Source organism: Rhinolophus sinicus, linkage group LG04, assembly GCF_036562045.2.
Source record: "Rhinolophus sinicus isolate RSC01 linkage group LG04, ASM3656204v1, whole genome shotgun sequence".
Classification (NCBI taxonomy): Eukaryota; Metazoa; Chordata; class Mammalia; order Chiroptera; family Rhinolophidae; genus Rhinolophus; species Rhinolophus sinicus.
The window spans coordinates 96,275,314-96,295,832 of NC_133754.1; the positions used below are offsets into that span (position 1 = coordinate 96,275,314).

General features: G+C 39.9%; 1 protein-coding gene across 4 annotated transcripts in view; it reads right to left on the bottom strand.

The window, feature by feature from the left end:
* SACS (sacsin molecular chaperone) overlaps positions 1 to 20,519 on the bottom strand; it is an 83,834-nt gene that overhangs the window by 25,032 nt on the left and 38,283 nt on the right. For 3 of the 4 annotated variants that reach the window (XM_019736497.2, XM_019736495.2, XM_074330035.1), the window contains exons 3-8: positions 19,371 to 19,521; positions 13,653 to 13,740; positions 12,519 to 12,604; positions 9,189 to 9,300; positions 4,097 to 4,243; positions 334 to 1,819 (exon numbers count right to left, since the gene is read on the bottom strand). In XM_019736497.2, the coding sequence (XP_019592056.2) occupies positions 334 to 1,819; positions 4,097 to 4,243; positions 9,189 to 9,300; positions 12,519 to 12,604; positions 13,653 to 13,740; positions 19,371 to 19,521 (2,070 nt within the window). Of the gene's footprint in view, positions 1 to 333; positions 1,820 to 4,096; positions 4,244 to 9,188; positions 9,301 to 12,518; positions 12,605 to 13,652; positions 13,741 to 19,370; positions 19,522 to 19,639; positions 19,905 to 20,519 lie in introns of those variants that run through there. The other variant, XM_019736498.2, reaches the window with a different exon arrangement.

The window sequence follows — 20,519 nt, forward strand, 5'->3', positions numbered from 1 at the left end:
ATTTAAATTAAATTTCATAAAAATAATTCATTGACTAATCTGACATAGTTATTATTTGTACTTTATAACCATTGTTTTCAGTGTTTTATTATTGAAATTTCCAAAAAAAAAACAACTGCTTGGATAAGTTTTTAACTGATAAAACACCTGAATGTGTTTTCACTTTAGAATGTAAAAATGTATCCTCTCACATTTTAACCGAGTATTTCTGCAAAAGTCTCCCTAACTATAAAATCTGCATTGATAATTGATGAATTTCACAAGGACTCTAAATGTGGGCAGAGGCAGAGGACTCCTAGGAGTAAACAAGTATGTCTAAAGTGGCATCTATACCTTGGATAGTCTTCTGAGGTAATATAAATAACATCTTGATCTGATACAGATGAGGAGAAGGGAACAAAATTTCCATTTTGTAAAGGTAGCAGCTCCAACCCAAGCAGTTCACTGTAGGCTTGGTCAGAAAGCACGAATTCCAAAAGGTGAAGCTTTTCTTCAGCACTGCCCACGTGTGCAGACTTCCTCAGCACCTGCCGCACCCAGGCGGGCGTCACCTTCCTCACAGGCTTGTCACTGGAGGCTTTGAGCTGGACGGCAGCAGCTAGATTCGCTGGTACCTTGGCGACCTGCTTCCCTGAGCCGTGGAGGTAGTTGAGCACAGTTTTCGTGTGTTCCAAACTTTCGTCGAGTTCTGAGAAGTACACCTGCTCCAGCTTGACCCAGTGGCTGCTAATGGAATAAATCACTGCGTTCTGGAACAGCTCGTGGAACAGAGGCTCTAACACTGGCTGCCAGTGCACCCTGACTCTGTTCACATCAGGCCAGAGCTTGTAGATGACGTCAACAGACAAGGGCAAACCGGAGCTTCCCGGTGACTCAAGGCGTTGGATTGAATCTAAGATCAGAGTAGCGTAGGCTTTCGGGACCACATTCAGGACAAGAAGTTCGTTCCACAAGGCTGCCGGGTCTCTCCACTGGTCCAGCTCTCTCCATTTTATGCTTCTGCGATTGTCAGTCAGGCCAAAGAACCCACTGATGTGAACCGGGAGGCCCGTTTGACTCTCCTCGCCAGGCGGTAGAGGAAGAAAACAAAATGCTTTTCCTGAGAAATCAGATGTTGCTCCTTTTTCTTCATCATCTCTGCTTGACAAAGACATGGCTATTCCAATGAGTGGGACAAATTTCAAGTCATCGGCTAAAGAATCAAGTTTACCACTAATCCCTCGCCCACCCACACTGTTACACACCAACCAGGATGTTTTCTGGGTGTCCTTCGTACCCTCGTCTTCTAAAACTATATTCATGTGATACGTTACACAGGTTATGCTATTGCTTGGAATCTTTTTACAATAGTTACTTATAGCAGTTCCCAGAATCTTGATAGAATTCGGCCGTTCCTGTTTCAGGGCCTGATTCTCACTAGCAGTCACTCTAAACACCAGTTTCTCTGTTCCATCAGCCTCTCGGACATGTAAGGAGACATTCTGCACACTTTTCAGGAAGAGCAACACCGTGTCTGCATCTGCGCGAAAAGATTCAAACAACTCGAGAACTTTCTGCTTATTGTAGAGGTTACTGCTAAGCTGCGAAGGTTGCAGACGAAGAGGGAAACGGAAAAACGTTCCTGGAAAATTGCCATTTATAAATGTTTCCTTGGTGCTTCCAAAAATGCCAACAAATGGTGCAAACTGATCTGAAAGTTCACTGATTTCTTTGCTGTCATCTTTGAGATTCCAACATTGACCTGATTCATGCGGACCAAAAAGTGTCTGATGGGGATCTAACATCCCAATCTGATCACCACTAAAGATACAAGGAACATCTGAAAAGAAAAATTCAACAGTCATGATCAACTCTGAAATTTAATGGATAATTGTAATTACTATCAAAATGTTACACGTGAAAAAGCGTGAGCCATAAAATGACACTAAAACAGATTTGTCTAAAAGAAAACTAAATTTAGCTCTGGAAATACAATTCTTTGAACATGAAAAAGAATGATTTCTCTTTTGATTCAGTAAGTACCAGGCAAAGAGGCTTTACATTTTTACATGACTATTGTGAAAGCCTGAGATATATCTTCAAACACTTACTAAACACTTAAAATATGTCGAGAGTATCTGGGTATTTACCCTCGGTTCATGCAGCCATGTGAACCCAATTAGATGGAACAGAGCTACATCCTACGCTCAAAATCAAAACCTCACGAGCAGATTCTCTGAAGAAAGCGGGGCAGAGAATTAACAACGCAGGCAATTCTGCCCATAGCCAGCAAGCACGTGTCCTCGAGTGAGGGTGGAATGAGTCTCCTCGGTTGGTGTCCACCCACTGCTTCTGAGTGGACGTGCCCTCAGGCTGGGAGCACCTCACCACGTGGACGGTAAGTGCAGTGCTTCCAGACACATTTTCATATAGCACAGCCCCTAAATTGATACCGACTGCTTCACCTGTTCTTCAACCAAAGACAAAGTGATAGTTAAACACTGGCAGAAAAACTACACGTGTTGGATGTGTTGTATTGCAAGAAATTCTGTGCCTCCCATGCTGCCTATAGCACCTAACCTTCATGCAAAATACAACTCCAATGAAGTCCACCTTCGGTATTTTTGGTCATCAACTGCAAACCCTGGTGTTACAACCCACAACTCCTAAGCTCTCAGGTATTTTAAGTAGGAAATGTTATGTCCACCAACCCAGCCACTGAATCTATCAACAATGTGATCCAGATACTCTCTCAGTCGGCAGTGTTCACACTCCCTTTACTGAAATTATGCCAGGGAGACTCCTAACAGTTTTAAAGCATGACCCATGACCTTCACAAATCCTCAGATTAGAGACTAGCAGTCCAGTTAATACTGTCCCACATAAGCACGCTCATTCTCAAACGGAGAACAAATTCAGAGGGAGACGCAGATACTGGCTGTGAGCTGGACTCTAACTAAACAATTCATTCCTGTACAAGTCTCCACGCTTCTGCAATCCACATCTGTGTCCCCATGTCATATATCACAGACCTGAGGGGTAATTCGCAAATAGCTGAACACATGAACATCAATATTCATGTATAATAGTTATATAATACCACAATAAATGATTTAATATAATTTTAGTATATAATTAATATTACTTAATACAATATATTGTAAGAATGTAAATGCAATACAAAAAAAATAGGCTTACTAAAACTGGGCTATACTGAGGGTGACCCTTTGTCCCACTCACCCATTGCAGTCCGAATTTAGGCCAGTTGTCTGAAAATAATACCGCAATCTGCCACTCTCATAAGTGAATGATAAATTATATGATCACCCTAGCTATAGCTATAAGTCTGCCAGGTCAGTCTCTCCTTCTCCTGCAAGTTCAAAATGCAAAAACAGTTTGAAACTAAACCATAACAAGGACCAATTCCATAAAAAATTTTTTATCACAAACTGTAGTAAACACTAAGAGCTTTCATTCTGGAAGAATAAACACATACTCTTACAGATGCCTACACTAAGTTTCAAGTATTTCCTATTGTAACTGTGAGCCAGAAACCTCATATTCTTTCTAGATTCAAAACATGATTTCAAGGTAATCTTTAAAATACTCCTAAGTTTAAGAGCAAAACTTCTATGAGGAAAATGTAGAGGAACCAGAATCATGTCAGAGAATTTTATTTTATTCGATACCATTAGATATTACACCTCCCTCTTTAACATCATGATAATTAAAACATGTACAAGAAAATCTGTGAGAATCAGTTTGCTTCACTCAAACATTTTCAGTGTAAAATTCGTTAGAGTACCAATTTTGTTTAGGCATTTCAAGAGCTACGTTTCAACCTCCACATAAAATGACAATACATTACACTGATTCCACTGCACCATGATGACATTAACTTTTAGCATCACGTGATGAAGCTTCAGGGTAGTAGTAGTTCGCATGGTATCTTGAAAACTCAAGACACACTGATATTTCATTGACATACTTCTTGCCACTCACAAAGAATTTGGAAAAGATGCCTTTTAAAACAATATCATCTCTGAAGTTAACCCAATAAATTACAAACAGGCGAAAAGAACTTTCAATATCAAGACTGAAAAGCCAAATATTGTACCTGTTATGTGATACACAGAATTAAACCCAATTCCAAATCTTCCAACCTTCAATGGGTCGTCCTTTTTCCTGCTTCTCGCTATTTCTTGAATGCCGTGCCAGTCCTCGGGAGTAAAAACCGCATTGTTGTACACATACAGAGCTGCCCCTGGATGTGAAAATGCACATGCACATATTCAGAAAGAAGTACGCCAAGGTGTTCAGTTCTTTCAAGAACTTCCTCCACACAAAGTTGCTTATTGGATGGGAAGATGTAAAGAAGTGAATGGAATGACTGAATTCTGCATTCTAATTCTGATTGTTTTCACAATAAAAATAAAAACACAAATTAATGGTAAAAACTACCAGCAGAAGGAATATAGCATTGTTAGCCAAAAATCCAAAAAGGAAAAATTAAGAGTGATATAGTACTTAAATACCCAAAACATGGGGCAAACAAGGAAATTAATTACAGTATAGTACTTGGTAAACTGTGTTCCTAAATAGCATATTTAATTTGTTTTTGTAAATGGGATTACCTGTAAATGTACTAAGGAGACTTGCTATCTAAAGAAACCTTGTTCATATTTTATTTCAGAAGGAGAACAGTAATCCTTTACCAAGTTTAATAATCACCTTATCAGTGTTTGTTTTTGTTTTTGTTTTTGGCAGCCTCTGATTTTTCTACGCAAGGCATTACTTATTAATTTTAAAAATCATTACTGTGACAAATTTTTAAATAAACACTTCAGAATAATACCATCCTGTCTCCAATGTAGTTTCTTTAAAAAGTTGTAATTCTGCACAAAATATTTTCAGAACTCCACTTTTGAGACTGATCTTCAGAATCTGTAATATTCTTTGAATATGTTCAACTATAGTAACTCATCATAATTTTACAATAATTAACATTTTATTTGAAAAAATTACTAAAGTATAACATATATACAATGAAGTTCAAAGTTTGATGAATTCTTACAAAGTGAAAAACCCTGTGTAACCTCCATCCACTTGAATTACAGAGAACATTCCAGCACCCAGAAGCCTCTTCTCATGCGTCTATAAATTCAAGCACCGATATGGGGATGTTGGCCATACTTTGTTTTATAAAATGGCGTGACTGCTATTTGTAAAAGTCAAAGTAGGGCTATGAAAATAGCCAAGACTGTCGAGGTTTTTTTTGAGAGGAACAAAGAAAGCACACAGTGGTCAGAGTGGGTTCTAGAGCAGGTAAATTGAGGTCTCAGACCCAGCTCTACCGTTTCCAACTGCAACACTGTAGGCAAACGAAGGTCAGCAAGACTCAGTTTCGTCATCTGTAAAGTAAGGATGAGAACAGCATCCACCTGCCAAGAAGTGCTGAGGATCAAATGAGATAATCAAAGGAGGGCTCAGCGCAGTACCCAGCATAGGGAAAACACCTAAAAAGTCAGACATTATTACTGTCATAATCATTAGTACTACATAGTACTGTTAGTCTTTATTAGTAACAAAATAAATACTCGTATTACAGGAATATTAATAAAATAAGTATCTTATACCAACAGCTACCTACAGCTGGTTTAAAAATGGCATGTGGTAGGCAGTGCTTGGTCCTGCCTGCTGCAAACATCCATTAAAAACACCTATGAAGACACAGAAACGAGGACCTCAAAAACTCACAACACTGAACACTGGGACTGATAGTGGGCATCTTGCCAGAATCAAAAACGGACAAAGAAACAACTCACATAACTATGAGGTCCATGGGAGGCAGTTAGCAATCCAGCAGGTGACACTCCAGGTAGCCAGCAAGGAAGCACAGCTGCCGGCCTTTAGAGGGCGCACCTTCCCTCCCGCTGTCAACTGGCCAACATTGAGGCCTGACAGCTTTTGTAAAACACTTGTTAAATTACAAAGCAATGGACGCTTGTTTATACAAATTCAAATAAAAAAGTGTTTCCCATGAAAAAGGATTTCTGCCTCACATCCCCATGCTGCACGGTTTTCCGACATGTGAAAACTGTTTGCCATCCTACAGACCAATGCAACTAGAAAGAGGGAAAACACCCTGTAAGCGGAGTGTCCTGTCCATTGGCTGTTCGAGGTCCACTCGCCCTGGCTCAGCAGTGTCAGGACGGGCAGTGCACACACAAGCCCAGCACAGCCAGATGCAGCCTTCTCAACTGGTTTCTGCACCTGGCAGGCATAACCTAGTTATTATTTAGTTTTTAATCAAGGTATAATTCTGATCATACTCTTCCTGGAATGAGGTGAGAAGCTGTATATTTTGCCTTTGCTCCAATCTACTTGGGTCTCACTGACTTCCTGCCTCCATCACTGAGATCAACTTTAAAATTCTCCACATCTATCCTAACCAAAAGGGTGTGAGAGTGAGGTAAGAAAAGAATGAACACCCTGAGGAAAAAACACAAGGTGATCTGGGAAGGAAAGGGTTAGCAGCAGGCCTGCAATCTATTTTCTCCTCTTTAAAAAGAAATATTCAAGAGAGATAACCCAGCCAAATCTCCTTGTAAACACACCACTAGTATTTACTAGCAGAAGAGACCTTATCTGGTGGATGCTTTTAGAAGGTTGCTTGTTGTAAATAAATCTGGAATTTATAGGTGTATGAGGCATAATTTCCTGAGAATGTCCCAAGCTACATAATTATCAGAGAACAGCGTGAACGTGGTATGACTGAAATAGGTCCCTTTGTGTTAAGTGAAGGCCTGCGTGCATCACTTAGAGGCCAAGGTATGTCTTAACACACATGAAAGAACCCAGGAGGCACTGGGAGTCCAAGACGTCTCCACGCTGCCTTCACCTGCGTCTGTCTCTTAATTAACCACATCCTTGAAATCCTTAGTAAAATGTGAAACTGGGTAAGATCTCTTATTCTTCAGCAACTGATTTGACGAATTGAGACTTTGCCATCTGATTATATGAAAAGGAACAAAAATTAAATTGGACTCAAGAGTTCTCATTTTCAAAACTAGGTATCAATAAAGGGGAAAGAAAACTGTAATCCACCAAGATGATGCCAGCAAAGACCACATTCACATCTGAACACAAGAGAAAGGCATTTTCAAATATACAAGAGCATGTAGGGCCCCAACCAACATTTGTTAAAGATATCAAAGATCACTTTCACCTACTTTTACATGTCCAAGTATATTTTAAATAGGCTAATCAGGTATCTCTTTAAAGATTCTATCTCTAAGTACACTTATGCACAAATAATCTTGCTTCAAATATTTTTTTAAATGAGGTGAAGTCAAGGCTGGAAGCAAAAAATAGTAGACATTAGGTAGAATTTTGAAGCAAAATACTTCTAGGATCTCTTTACACTCTCCCCTTTATGGTTCTATAGTACACACTAATAACTAATATTAGTATGACACCAGACACAAACCATTATCACATCTATGATCTCATTTAATCCTCAAAATAACTGGGAGGTAGATTTTGTTCTTACTACCATTTTATGGGTGAGCAGACTGAACTTAAGCAAGGCTCAGTAACCTGCTTAATCACATTGAATAATACCGTGTTTCCCTGAAAATAAGACCTAACCGGAAAATAAGCCCTGGCATGATTTTTCAGGATGACATCCCCTGAACATAAGTCCTAATGCGTCTTTTGGAGCAAACCTTATATAAGAGCCTGTCTTATTTTCGGGGAAACACGGTATGAGGGTAAGAGCTGCCACTCCACACCCCGCTGCCCTGTAGAGATGTACCACATGGCAGCCTGGGACTTGGATGAAAGCCCCTCACATCCACACCTGTGTCTTTCAACAACCGTTACACTAAAGCACAGAATCTTAGAACCAGTAAACCTTACTGGCTCAATCCTCTCCTGACCAATGAAGGTGAGATGACTTGCCCCAAATCACCAAGGCAGCAGGAGTTAGGACCAGAATGAAAATCTCTGATATATTGTCTCACCACATCTCTTTACAGAACAAAAAAATGCAACTTTCATATCACAAATTTGACCTAGGAATATCACCTACAAGAAAGGCTAAATATTTAATGTTTAAATATTTGACAATCATGTTGACATCCTCCTAAATCACAAAACATCTTTGTAAAAATATATGACTCACTTCTCTTGAAAAACATGTCCAGGAAAGTGAACTGATCCTCCCTTTACTCAATAACTTTCTGTCATATACAGTCATTTGCAATCATCCTACTGACTTCAAAGCTGCACCAAACGTTATAAACATTCTTTTCAACACCACACTTCAAAGAATAGGTAGAACTGAGATGTCCGGAGCCCATTGGTCATAGTTCTCTTATTGTCTTTCCTTTCATTGTCCTTATTCCCTTCTCCCCTTCAAAATTTCTTTCCATCCCACTGCAAAACTTCAAGGGTACTCTAACAGAAGAAAACAATACACAAAAGCATAGCTTTTTACTTCAGAGAAGTGTTATATATATGGAAAGGGTGTCCTTTTGTCTTGCTAATGATATAAAATACTCACAAGTTGATTAAATAGAACAAGAGGCTTATGTACAGGTGACCCTTGAATAATGTGGGGATTAGGGGCACCAACACCCCCCCCCGTCAAAAATCTGCATATAACTTGACTCCCCAAAACCTTCAGTCATCCCTCAGTATCCGTGGGGGATTCGTTCTAGGACCCGCCTGCAGATACAAAATGTGAAGATGCTCAAGTCCCTTCTATAAAATGACACAGAACAATGGACACAGTTGGCCCTCCGCATTAGCAGGTTCCCAACTGTGGATCGAAAACACTGTTTTCGATTCCCAGTTGCTTGAATCCGAAGATAAGAAACCCAGGAATACAGAGGGCCAACTATTAATTGAAAAGAATCGCATATACGTGGACCCATGCAGTTCCAACCTGTATTGGTCAAGGGTCAGCTGCATTTACATTGCTTGTTACTTTGAGCTTCAAGATTGTTTCCTTTGTTCTCTAAAAATACCACCTAGCAGAGACACCTGCCCACTAAAGGCAGAGAAATACTTCTAAAGCAGTGGAGTAAAATATGCCAAGAAGTAAAGTACAAGTGGTAATTAGACTATTCATTAATCAGAGTATTGTAAATCACTAAAAATCACCTGTTAGTACATAAAACTTGTTTCTAAATATTGATTCTTACCCTGATATTGTGCCATATCTTTTGACCAAAGCGTTTCCGTTCCATATTGGGTTTCATCATATAAAAATTTAACTTCTGTGGCCCCAGCATCTTCTGCGTTCTGAATTAATTCCTAACCAAGAAATACACCAACAATAATATTTAGTAATACAGTACTCTACTGCCCATCTTTGTATTTACCTATATTATTTAAAAGTAATTCCATTTAAGTAAAGGAAAGCCGCGACTTGCATCATTATCTATAAGAGCTGGCGACGATACCACTGAAAGTAACTGTTACATACAGATGAGCACGGTTGTAAAGATCCTGAGTCCTGCCTTCTTCAATTATACATACCTAAAATGCAGTTTTTAACCTGCTACCTCTTGGCCTCTAAATACAAATCCTGAGACTATTTACAACTCTGCCTCTTATTTACAATCAACCCAAAGGCTTCATTCAAATGATATTCCATTTCCAAAAGCTGCACAGATAGTTGTCATCTGGGACAAGTACCTTGTTTTTCAGCAGTTACCAAAAAAAAAAAAAAAAAAAAAAAAAAAGACCTTTATTTATCATTTGCTCACCAAACTTACCTTCTCTTAGAAAAAAAAAAAGTATCAGTCTATACGTACTGGTTAGTGCAGTATGCTGCATTCTTGAGAACTTGAGATGTGAACATGTCTTTCTCCTGAAAGTTTCTTGAAAGTCAGGACTGACTTATTCCTGTCATTAAAAAGGTAGTAATAGTGTTTGGTGGATGACGAGTGGACAGGTGAATGGGTGGTCAAACCTCTGTAATGTAGAGGAAAGGGAAACCTACAAGACTCACACCCATCGGTAGCCTCAAAAACAAATCCCCAGTCTCAACAATCCTATCACCCTGGCACATCTACCAAAATCATGCTGGGAGCTCCAAACTCTGAAATAAAGTCCAATCCTAGAGCCGATACCATAATCAGCAGAACTTGAAATGAACTCCAGAGATATTATCCCTAGTTTACTCTGGACTTTGTCTGAAGTACAGAAAAGTCAACACATGACAGTTACCTGGATGAGCTGTGACTTAGGCCAAACCAAATCAAGTGGTTATATTTTAAATGGATGGGTCTTTACAAACACAGTAACTCACCCTGTATTGTTGTACTCATGAACCTGTAACTTTGGGGAGAACTAGTTTTTTTTACTTTCCCAGCACCTTGGCATTACTAAACCAGGGTGGAAGACGGTAAGAATGGGCAAGAACAGAACGGGGCTTATACTGATACAACAGCAATGCCAAGAGCAAAGCTTTATCAGAGCAGAAAGGTGACAGTGCCCACATGAAGTGAGACACCTCTAAGACGGAGTGAGGGAAGAGCACAGGCCTGAGGTCAGGTGAGACGCTCCACTCACCAGGTGCACACCAAAAGGCTGGGTGTCGTACCCCACCTGCTGTGCAACCCTGAACATGCACATTTGACCCACGCCCTTATCCACCTGTTAACAGCTACAAAGTCCTCCTACTAATATAACTACCTATTTCTCATAGGATTTTTAAGACCTTATTTAGTCTAACAGAATCCCTAAAAATTAGCAATTTTATTTACATTAGGATATTACAATATAAAAGATAGAAATAAGAATTAACAGGTAGCAAAATACAAGGTTAACTTACAAAATGACAGCACTTTATACAGGTTCGATCTTTTTTTCATTTTGATCCCTATTTGTCATTTATGTGTATTTTAGGGAGCAGAGATGAAGACACTGGGGATAAAATCCCAAGTCCCGGGCTCCAACTATCATTCTCAAGTTGAACAAAAAACAGGATTGGACACTTTTTCTCAGGAGATTCTGAGAAGGGGAAATAAATATGCCAATTTGGATACGATCTTGGGGAAGTAATTAAAATATCTCTGGACCCTTCAGCAAACCTCACAGGTGTTTTCTGTGATTTCTAAGATTCCTATTTAATCTAAAATGACCAGATTCTACCAAAACATCCAAGAAACAGAGATGATAATGAGCTGGCTCCCACACATATATGTACACAGGAAGCCAAGGAGCAGGACAGAGCGTCGGCTGCTTGCTAACTGTCAGAAAGCACAAAGACGTCACTCATAACCGCTGCCTCGTTCCCCGACAGGATCCCCAGCACTCACGTACCGTGTTTCCCCGAAAAGAAGACCTAGCCGGACCGTCAGCTCTAATGCGTCTTTTGGAGCAAAATTTAATATAAGACCCAGTCTTATTTTACTAAAAGCCCGGGTCTTATATAAGACTGGGTATAATACGGTACGGTACGGTACGGTACGGTACGATACGATACGATACATTACCGGGTCTTATATTAATGTTTGCTCCAAAAGATGCATTAGAGCTGATGGTCCGACTAGGTCTTATTTTCGGGGAAACACGGTATGAATTCATGAGACCCTATTCCTGCTACCAGCAACTAAATCTTCATTTTAAATTTACTCTATTCCCTCCTCTACCCCCACAGCCACACTCTTCCCATCTCCACTTTTCCTAATATCGCAATATAACAATGGTTTTCAAACTAACTTTCTGTGAACCACTAATGCTTATTCTGAAAGAATACATCATTATTAAAATCGCTGAAGATGTGGTAATCCTCAATGAGTGCCTCGCCGAGTGTGACTAGACTTAGGCCTTATTCTCTAAAAATTTACCATCTAAACCACCAAATAGAATGAGGGCAATAAATACTAAATAAGTTAGTGAGAAGGAAAATGCATAACTGATCTGCTTTTACAATTAATTAAGGAGGTTTCTTATTAAGCTGAAACACAAAATCTAATTTTTGCAATAGCTTCCATAATTGCTTTCTTTTATGGCTGTTCAGGTTTTGTTTTGTTTTTTAATGAGTGTATTCAAACTAAAAGAATGTATCATAAAGAGATATAATTAACTGAAATAATTATCCTATTAAACTCTCCCAAAAAGCAAACCTCTAAATCCAAGGGTCAAACAGGTATGTGTCCATGGCCCCTGAATGTGGGTTTTGTGTGTTATGTGGCTGGCTGGTTGGTTTGTAACACCACTGCACAATGTTAAACATCAATTCATAAAATTAATTACATGATGTAATCACATAAAACTACAAAACCTGTGCTTGATTATAGCACACAGCAGCCTAGCGGGCCCCTCTGCCTCTGACACCTCACATACTTACACTGCCTGTATCGTCAGCCCATCCCATCCAGCCATTCAGAGCGCAACAAATACAGTCATGCAAATCAAGATGAAATTTTAAACAATGTAAACACTAGCAAGACGTCTAAGAAATTTTACACCATCTCATTTTTATCAAAGTAAATTCACACACGTACACAGACATTCCCTACCTTGAGAATCTGCCCTCCTTCTGGGTATCTTCTTAAAATGTCCTTGAGAAAATCAACAAGTGGTGGAGTTGTTTGACCAAATCGACCTAAAATAAAACCCCATGGTGTGTCATCAATGTGTTACATGGTTCCAAGACATCATAAAATTACATACCGTGTTTCTCCAAAAATAAGACCTAGCCAGACCATTAGCTCTAATGCATCTTTTGGAGCAAAAATTAATATAAGACCCTGTCTTATAAGGCTAGGTTTATTTTCAGGGTAACAGGGTAAGTTACAACTTCATGGTTTATTGCAGCTCTCTGGCACAAAAAGGCACCTGACTAAACAGATTCAGTAGAAAGTAGCGCAGATTCAATTTTATCAAATCTCAAGATTTTCATTAAACTACAAATTCAGTTTTTAAAAAATAGTCAAAAATATACTGTCACAGAAAATTATGGATTCAAAAATAAAGAGCATGGGGGGTGCTGTTTTCTAACAGAACTGAAATAAATAAAGGGTGCTTTGCTGCTAAATTGTAAGCCAGAGAGAGGGGTGCTGATCATGACATTTTTAATATTCTCAAATTCAACTGATGTTCTGATTGTTCTGAAACTCAGCACAGCCACTGTCTGAATGGCTGTCCAGTTCAAATACCCTTAAGTCCTTCCTAAACTAGCGATTCTTAGAACTGACTGACCAGGTTACCTTCAGATAGGTGACAGGAAAGTACAGGGAGAATGGGGGGAAGTAATTTCTTAGATGCATACACTATACATATATATATATATATATATATATATATATATATATATATATATATGTATATATGTATATTACACACACACACACACACACACACATATACATAAAATCTGTATATAAGGAAAAAAGAAACCTGTGCTTAAAAAACAAAATCATCACTATAAATGTATTTGCATCATTTTGGTACAACTATCCACCAAGGCCAAACCCCAGCCGTTCCACAGACGATCACATCCCATACATGCTTACAACTCACTGGCTGCATCGGTCCTTGTTTTCCTCATACCCCTCACCGCACCCCAATTGTATATACTTGCTTTCACTTTTACAACATAATCTTAATTCAACTAAAAATGGCAACTACTCCTGGTAAAGTCAGTTTTATACCTCCCCCTTTTAAGCCTTTTGATTGAAGGTTTACAAAAAGATGACAAGTTTTGGAAGTCAGCTCTCCAATCTTGATCCAGTCAGATAACTGAAAAAAAAGAAAAGAAAATGGATGAGAAGCAATATAGTTTCTAATATTGTAAATTCAAAACTTTACCTTAATTTTTTTTTTTTTTTTTTTGCTCACTTAAGAAGTAACGCTCGTTAACTGTTTTTATCAGGAAATACATTGCTCTGGAGAAGTGGGTATTTCAAAGAGAAATTTAGTCAAAAATTTTATTTAAAAATTTAAAGTACTTTTTTCCTTAAATAATTATAAATAAAGACATATATTTCTGCTTTAAAATTATTTAAAATTTTTATGATGAACCAGGATCATCAACAGAAACAAAATCATTCTTTTGATCAACATTTCCAAAGTGTATTGCTCAGAACAAAGCTCTATGAGATGTCAACAGATAGTGAGAGAAAACATGTTTTAAAATACTTGGAATAATCTGGGTTTTAGGGTACTTAATATATTAATATGTATTGTAACTTTCTTACAAACGATTATACTAAGCAACATTTCACAAAGTTTAGCAGCACATTTTTTTTTTCAAAGAGCATCTTACAGGCTTTTGTTCCTAGAAACACACTTGAGGAAACACTGCTATAGATGCTGCTACCAAAAAGGTCTGATGTAGAAGGAAGGGACAAATAAGGACTCCAGCCTGCGACACTGCTTTGGTCTACAGCTTCCCTGAAATTGGCTTTCTGAAAAACGCCTTGATACTCATTTTCCTTTTAGTGATTGTTCTGTTTCTTATAAGGGCAGGGTATATGTGTGTGATCGTGACCCACAGGAGCGGTGTAATAAGAGTGCCTTTTTTGGAAAATAAGGTCAAAACCCAAAGCCAGATCAATTTCCTCCCCAGCGGTCCACTTCTAAGTGCTGCTACAGCGTGACCCCTTACAGGTCAACAGTCTGCAAAACATTACTCAAAAGCTCACCTGAAGAGCCACCTTTGTTTCTACCTTATCTCCCTGGTCAGGTGTGAAGGACATTGTTTTCCATGTGAAAAATTCAGCATTTCCAACTGTTTACTACCCATCTCACACTGGTATCCTCCAAAGTCCCTACAGCTCAACCTGTCAAAGGTGACCTCACTAACTTTCCTCCTAATACTTACCTCTCATCTTTCACTCTTTATCTCAATTACTAGTGGCATCTTTTACCTTGTCACTGTAACGGGAAGGCGCGGAGGAAAGTTTTCTCTCTCTCAAACCACATGTCCATCCCCAATTTCTCTCCTAGCTAACTTGTTCTTCTCTGTTTCCAACTATTCATACTCTCCACATCTCTGGGATTTTATAACCATCTCCATCTGGTTTCCTTACTTTCTATACATCATCTTCATTCTAGTTCCCATTTCCAAAATACAAATCTGAACATGTTGTTACAGTTCCCAGTCTATAAAGCACTTTCCATACATGTTCCCACTGAATCTTAGAGCAAGCCTGTAAAAACTCCTTGCACAGGAAATAGGAGTTAAGTACAATCATAGTAGCACTGTTGTTTAAAACAAAAATTTAAAAACCCAAATTGTATGACATATTGATACAGTGGAATATTACACAGCAGTAAGAAATGAATTAACTAAACTGCATATAAATTTGGGTGAATATTTGTAACATAATATTGAGTGAAAAAGCTAATTCCAGGTTACTACATATAGAATAATAAGCTTCTTATAAAGTTCATAAGCAACTAAAAATAATACTGTATTGTTTAGGTTACATACTTAGGTTATACAACACCACATATACATAGGTCTGCATATATATATATGTATATATACACACACACACATACACACACTTATAAAACTATTAAAACAACTAAAAAAAGGCAAAAAATAATAAACACAAAGGGGTAAGGGGAGAGACATAGGCATATAGGCTGGGAAGAAGCACAGAGGTAAATATAAACTATCAACAGTGTTCTATTTCTCCTGTTGGATGATGTCATCATGGTTGTTCATTGTATTGTTAATTGATTAACTAACTAATTAATCAATTACTAAAAGAGAGCCACGTATGAGCCAAGGATTATTAGTCCAATTCAGTATAGATAAGGTACATTTAAAGGAAGAAAGGCAGGAAGAGAGGAAGGAAGAAAAACCATAATGCAGGAAGAAGTTTCCAGGTCTTAAAGAGGACATGGAAAGGAAGAAGACGCAGAGTGTAACCTTGTTAGTTAAAATAGACACAACTTGCTATGTGATTCTGACAATGAATGTTTTGGTAGATTGTTATCAGTGGTCCATTTACAGGGAAGTGATTCTCCCGAAGAGATTTCAAGCAGCACAGATAACCTCAGCAGAGCCGTCTGCTTTCTCCTCCTGCGCTTGCCAAGATTTGGGGGTTTTGCTTGCGCCTCACTCTTTCCTGGACCCGAAATCACTCCAGTCAAGCCAAGAAACACAGGCCCTATTCATCTCCAAAGGTAATAAAATCTTCCAAGTTGCCCATGTCAGTCTTTGTATTTTGTTTTAACACAGTGATTATAAACTAATTTGAACATCTGGGTCTCTATCCATGCCAGCCTCAGCCTCCCTTAAAAACCTCACGTATGCTCATTTTCATCTACTATGAAACAGTAACTCTCTCCAAATTATTAAACAAACAACACAATATCAACTGCAATCTGGGTCTGCCAACACTCCTTCCTTTGTTCAGTTGTCAAGGACACTAACAGGTTCTCAAGATTCAAGAGCTAACAGGGAGGACGTCTTTGATCAATTAAAACACAGGAAAGTTAAATGATACTTGAAACCCAGTTTGAGACTCAAACATGTTTGGTACAGATCAGGAAAAAGGATCAGAAAGATGCACAGCTGTAATGAATAGCTTCAGTCTCTGGGCAGGAGGTAACGTGAAGAACTTGTAAATTCCACTTCCAGGCCACAAAAAGCAAAAGAGACAAGTAGAAAGAAGATGGCATGTGACCCAGAAAGACTGAGGACTAAGTGCCTACTGTCCTGCGGCCAAAACCAGTGAGTGACAAGGAGCTGTCAACAGTTTTTGTTTCCTGCCTACCCTATCCTATTTAGAATTCTTGCCAATAATTCAAATCTCAAAGGTTCTGAGCAGCATTAAATTTAAAAAGAAAAGAAAGCCACCTCTGTGAAAGATTTGCTTATATAAAGGTGACCCCTTTTAATGGCACACATTAGCATTACTAAATTTACCAGGTCAGAAGTCATAAGCCTGTCCTCTCTGAATGCGGAGAGAATGTGCCCTCAGCTTGTTTTCTGGGTGAGCTACAGCCTTGACTTTGACGTTCCTTTTTAATGGTTTAAGCTCTTCTTCTCTGTTTAAAAGAACTTCACATTTAACTTTTTTATTGATTGACACCCTGACATGTTCTCTTTGGTGAGGAATAGTAAAAAGTCCACAGACTTTGGAATCAGACAGACCGGGGTTTAAATCCTGATTTGATACTTCATCTCTCTGAATTTTGGCTTTATTAGTCTGCAAAATGGTGTAGCAATAAGTAACTCCTGAGGTTGTTTTGAGTAGTAAATGAGATGATATATGCAAAATACTAGAACAGTGTATGGAACACAGCTACTCAATAAATGTTAATCATATGCCCAATGTATTTACAAAGTACAGAAGGAGAAATGTTCTGAGCAAGTTACTTCCCAAAATTCTATTTCCAGCCCTGACCTCTCTCCCCTGAGCTTCAGCTCCAGATCTGCTGCCTGTTGACTATCACTCTCTAGTCTAGACTCCTACGTAGCAGAAACCTTAGAATTGCTTAGAATTCTTTTATCCCATTCCTATTAGAAACAGGAAAGCCGATTCCAACACGTTAATTAATTTGGCCTGTTATCCACTGGCAGTACTGGAAGTAGGATCTGGGTCACCTACCTCTTCATGCATTTTTCTAGATGTTTTTTTTTTTATGTCCCGCCATCAGCTGAACCATATGTAAAAGCAAACTGGTCACATCACCTTTTCTCCAAAATTTGATCCCCCTCTGCAATTGTATAATTATCTCTGCTAATTGAACCATTATTTTCCTGATCTGATTCAAGACGTGTGAACATCCTGGGCAAGTCCTTCTGCCTTATTGTATGTCCAACCCCCTGCCCCCCACCTGTTGTTTCCCCCCCTACCCACCCAATATCCATCTGGTACCAAACTGCCATAATTTTGTCTTTTTCAAAGTCTCCTGTACATCCTTTCCTTTCAGAGTCACCTCTGTAATGGTAGTCTAGAACCTCATTACGTCATACTAGCATAAGTTTCCTAACTAGACCCCCACCAACCACCCATTCAATCCGAAATACTCTCCACTCCACTGTCACGTTCACCATCCCACGCCGATGCATTGCATAGACACCTCCAAATACATTCTAATGGCAAGACCCCCTCACAACTGAACTTTTGGGTATAACCACATATAGGGGACAAGCTGACAAAGCAGAACCAGAGGAATAACCAAAGAAGTGGGTAGAGGACCAGGAGAGTATACAAGGGAAGGTTAGAAGATAGTGGTAGGCACAGAAAAAGAGGTAAGAATGATGAGCTTTGCTCCTCAGTTCTGTTCAAAGTCCTCAATCAAGTCACTGTCTACATGCCACCAAACCCCTTGGTGGAGGAAGACGGATCTGTGGAGGAGCATAAGAACTGAGTAACCGGAAACCTCGGTCTAAGTGGGCAAGACACCAGAGAGTAGACCCAGGTACACAGAATGTCCAGATTACACTGAGGGGTCAAAAATCACAGGTACCAAGTACTTCACCAGTATTTGTACTGGATAGTAAGGAAATCTAATACGTAAGATGTCATTCTGTATGGCTCAAGTATTCCTTGTGTATCTGTTCAACTCTTTTTTTGCCTCTTTTAAATCTTGGAAATGATGTTCCTTTATCATATAAAAAGTGATAGGATAAGAGAGTAATTTTCAGTAACACGTCTCCTTAACTCCTCTTTTAAGAGAACTGTAGTTTTAGGTTGGTACAAAAGTAACCGTGGTTTAAAAGGTCAAAAACAATGGCAAAAACCGCAAAAACCGCAATTACTTTTGCCCCAACCTAATTTTCACCCATTTTATAGTATATAATACTCTTATTTTCCAAAGTTTTGGTCCGCTAACATTTTGATCTGCTAAGTCATTCATTTGCACCTTATAAGTTTTAACACAAGTTTACTCCTCAAAATAATAGCTTCTATATTAAAGTATGTCTGAAGATCCTTTCAATTTCTGTGATTCAGAACTGGAGGAAAACTTCTAAGACATAAAAGGTGAAGACATTTACCAGCATTCCAGTTAAATGTATAACACAACTATTAGAAAAATATGAGTAATGATTAAGTCACTTCAATGATGAAGTCTCTAAACAAGCAAGGAAACAAAAACCCCTATAGCTATAAAGCCCATCAAAAAAGTATCTTAATTTCAGGAAGTGAAGATTCAGACAAAACGCGGGTAACACAAAGTTGAAATAGTAAATCAATAAAAATCACAACTAATGATAGGCACATATTTACAAAGCATTATTTCCGGGTGATCATTAAATGAGCATCTATCTGTTTTCCCAGACACAAGAATAAAACCCGTTCAGTTTCACTATCAGCGATCCCACTGACCAGCAAATTGATGTGCTAAAACCCTCAGCACAGACAGCAGGCCCATCGTCCTACTGAGCAGAGGGGGGACCGTACCTCCCTGTCGCCGAGCCACAGTCGCTGCTCCGACACCGGGAAGCCGGTCTCAGCCAAGATGCGCTCCTTGACGTCGCGCACGGTCCAGGACTCTAGAACGTCCACGGTCCTGCACCCCACGCAGCCGGGGAGGACGGTCACCCGGAGCCACCTGTGCGAAAGGCAAAGGGACCATCAGTGGGGGCCCGCGCCGCCCAGCGCGCGCCCTACTGCCCGACATCTGGGTTGCGGGGACCCTCGAGGCCCTGGGCCCGGCCGGGCGGGATTACCTGTCCCCCATCGCCGGCGTCCTCCCCGCGGTTGCGCGGGCGCCCGGTCACGGCCCGCCCTGCGGCACCGAGAGGCCCGGCACCGGCCTGGAGGGCGTGATCCTCATGGCGCAGGCCGGCGCCGCCCCAACCGGGCTCGGTCGCAGCCGCCCGAGCCGAAGTGGAAACGCGAGAGGAAGCAGCAGCCGCGCGGGAGCAGCCGACAGAGGAGGCGGCGGCGCGCTCCCGGCCGGCAAGGGCCCTGGAGGCGCCGCCTGCGGGCACGCGCCCGCCTGCAAGGACCTTTAGCAGAGGAGATGCTCCGCCCCGCCCGCCGGGCCCCGCCCCGTCCGGACCGTTAGTTGGGAAGCCGCTTGGTCCCCTTGGCCTTGCCCCACCCTGCCTGCTTCTGCTGCAGCACCAGGGCCCAAATAACCTCAAGCACTTAACCATATATGTGGAACGCACATTTAGAAAAGATATATTTTCCCTAATGGAGTTAAATAGTGCTATGAAATGCAGAACTAGACATTTCTAGGGCCTACATCTCCTTCATCTCTGATGACTTTTAATCACTGGAAGCATCTTATTTGGATAAGATTTGTGGTTGCCTCTTAGACACTAGAGGGGAATGTGGTGATTGCAGAACACAAGTGTCTTCCACAGTTTCATTTCCTGTTTACTTATAAGGCACAAAAGTAGGATCAATGATTCAGTTTGCTGGAGAAAGGAGTAAAGTAGGAAAGTAACAGATGAGAACACACATAAACATATCCTATGACATGTTAAATGATCCATGTCATTAATTTGGCAATATTATATTGTTGGTCCCCTAATTTTTTCCATCACACCTGCAAGCTCCTTGAAATCAGAAACTTGAGTCTTTGATGGGATTGCCCCA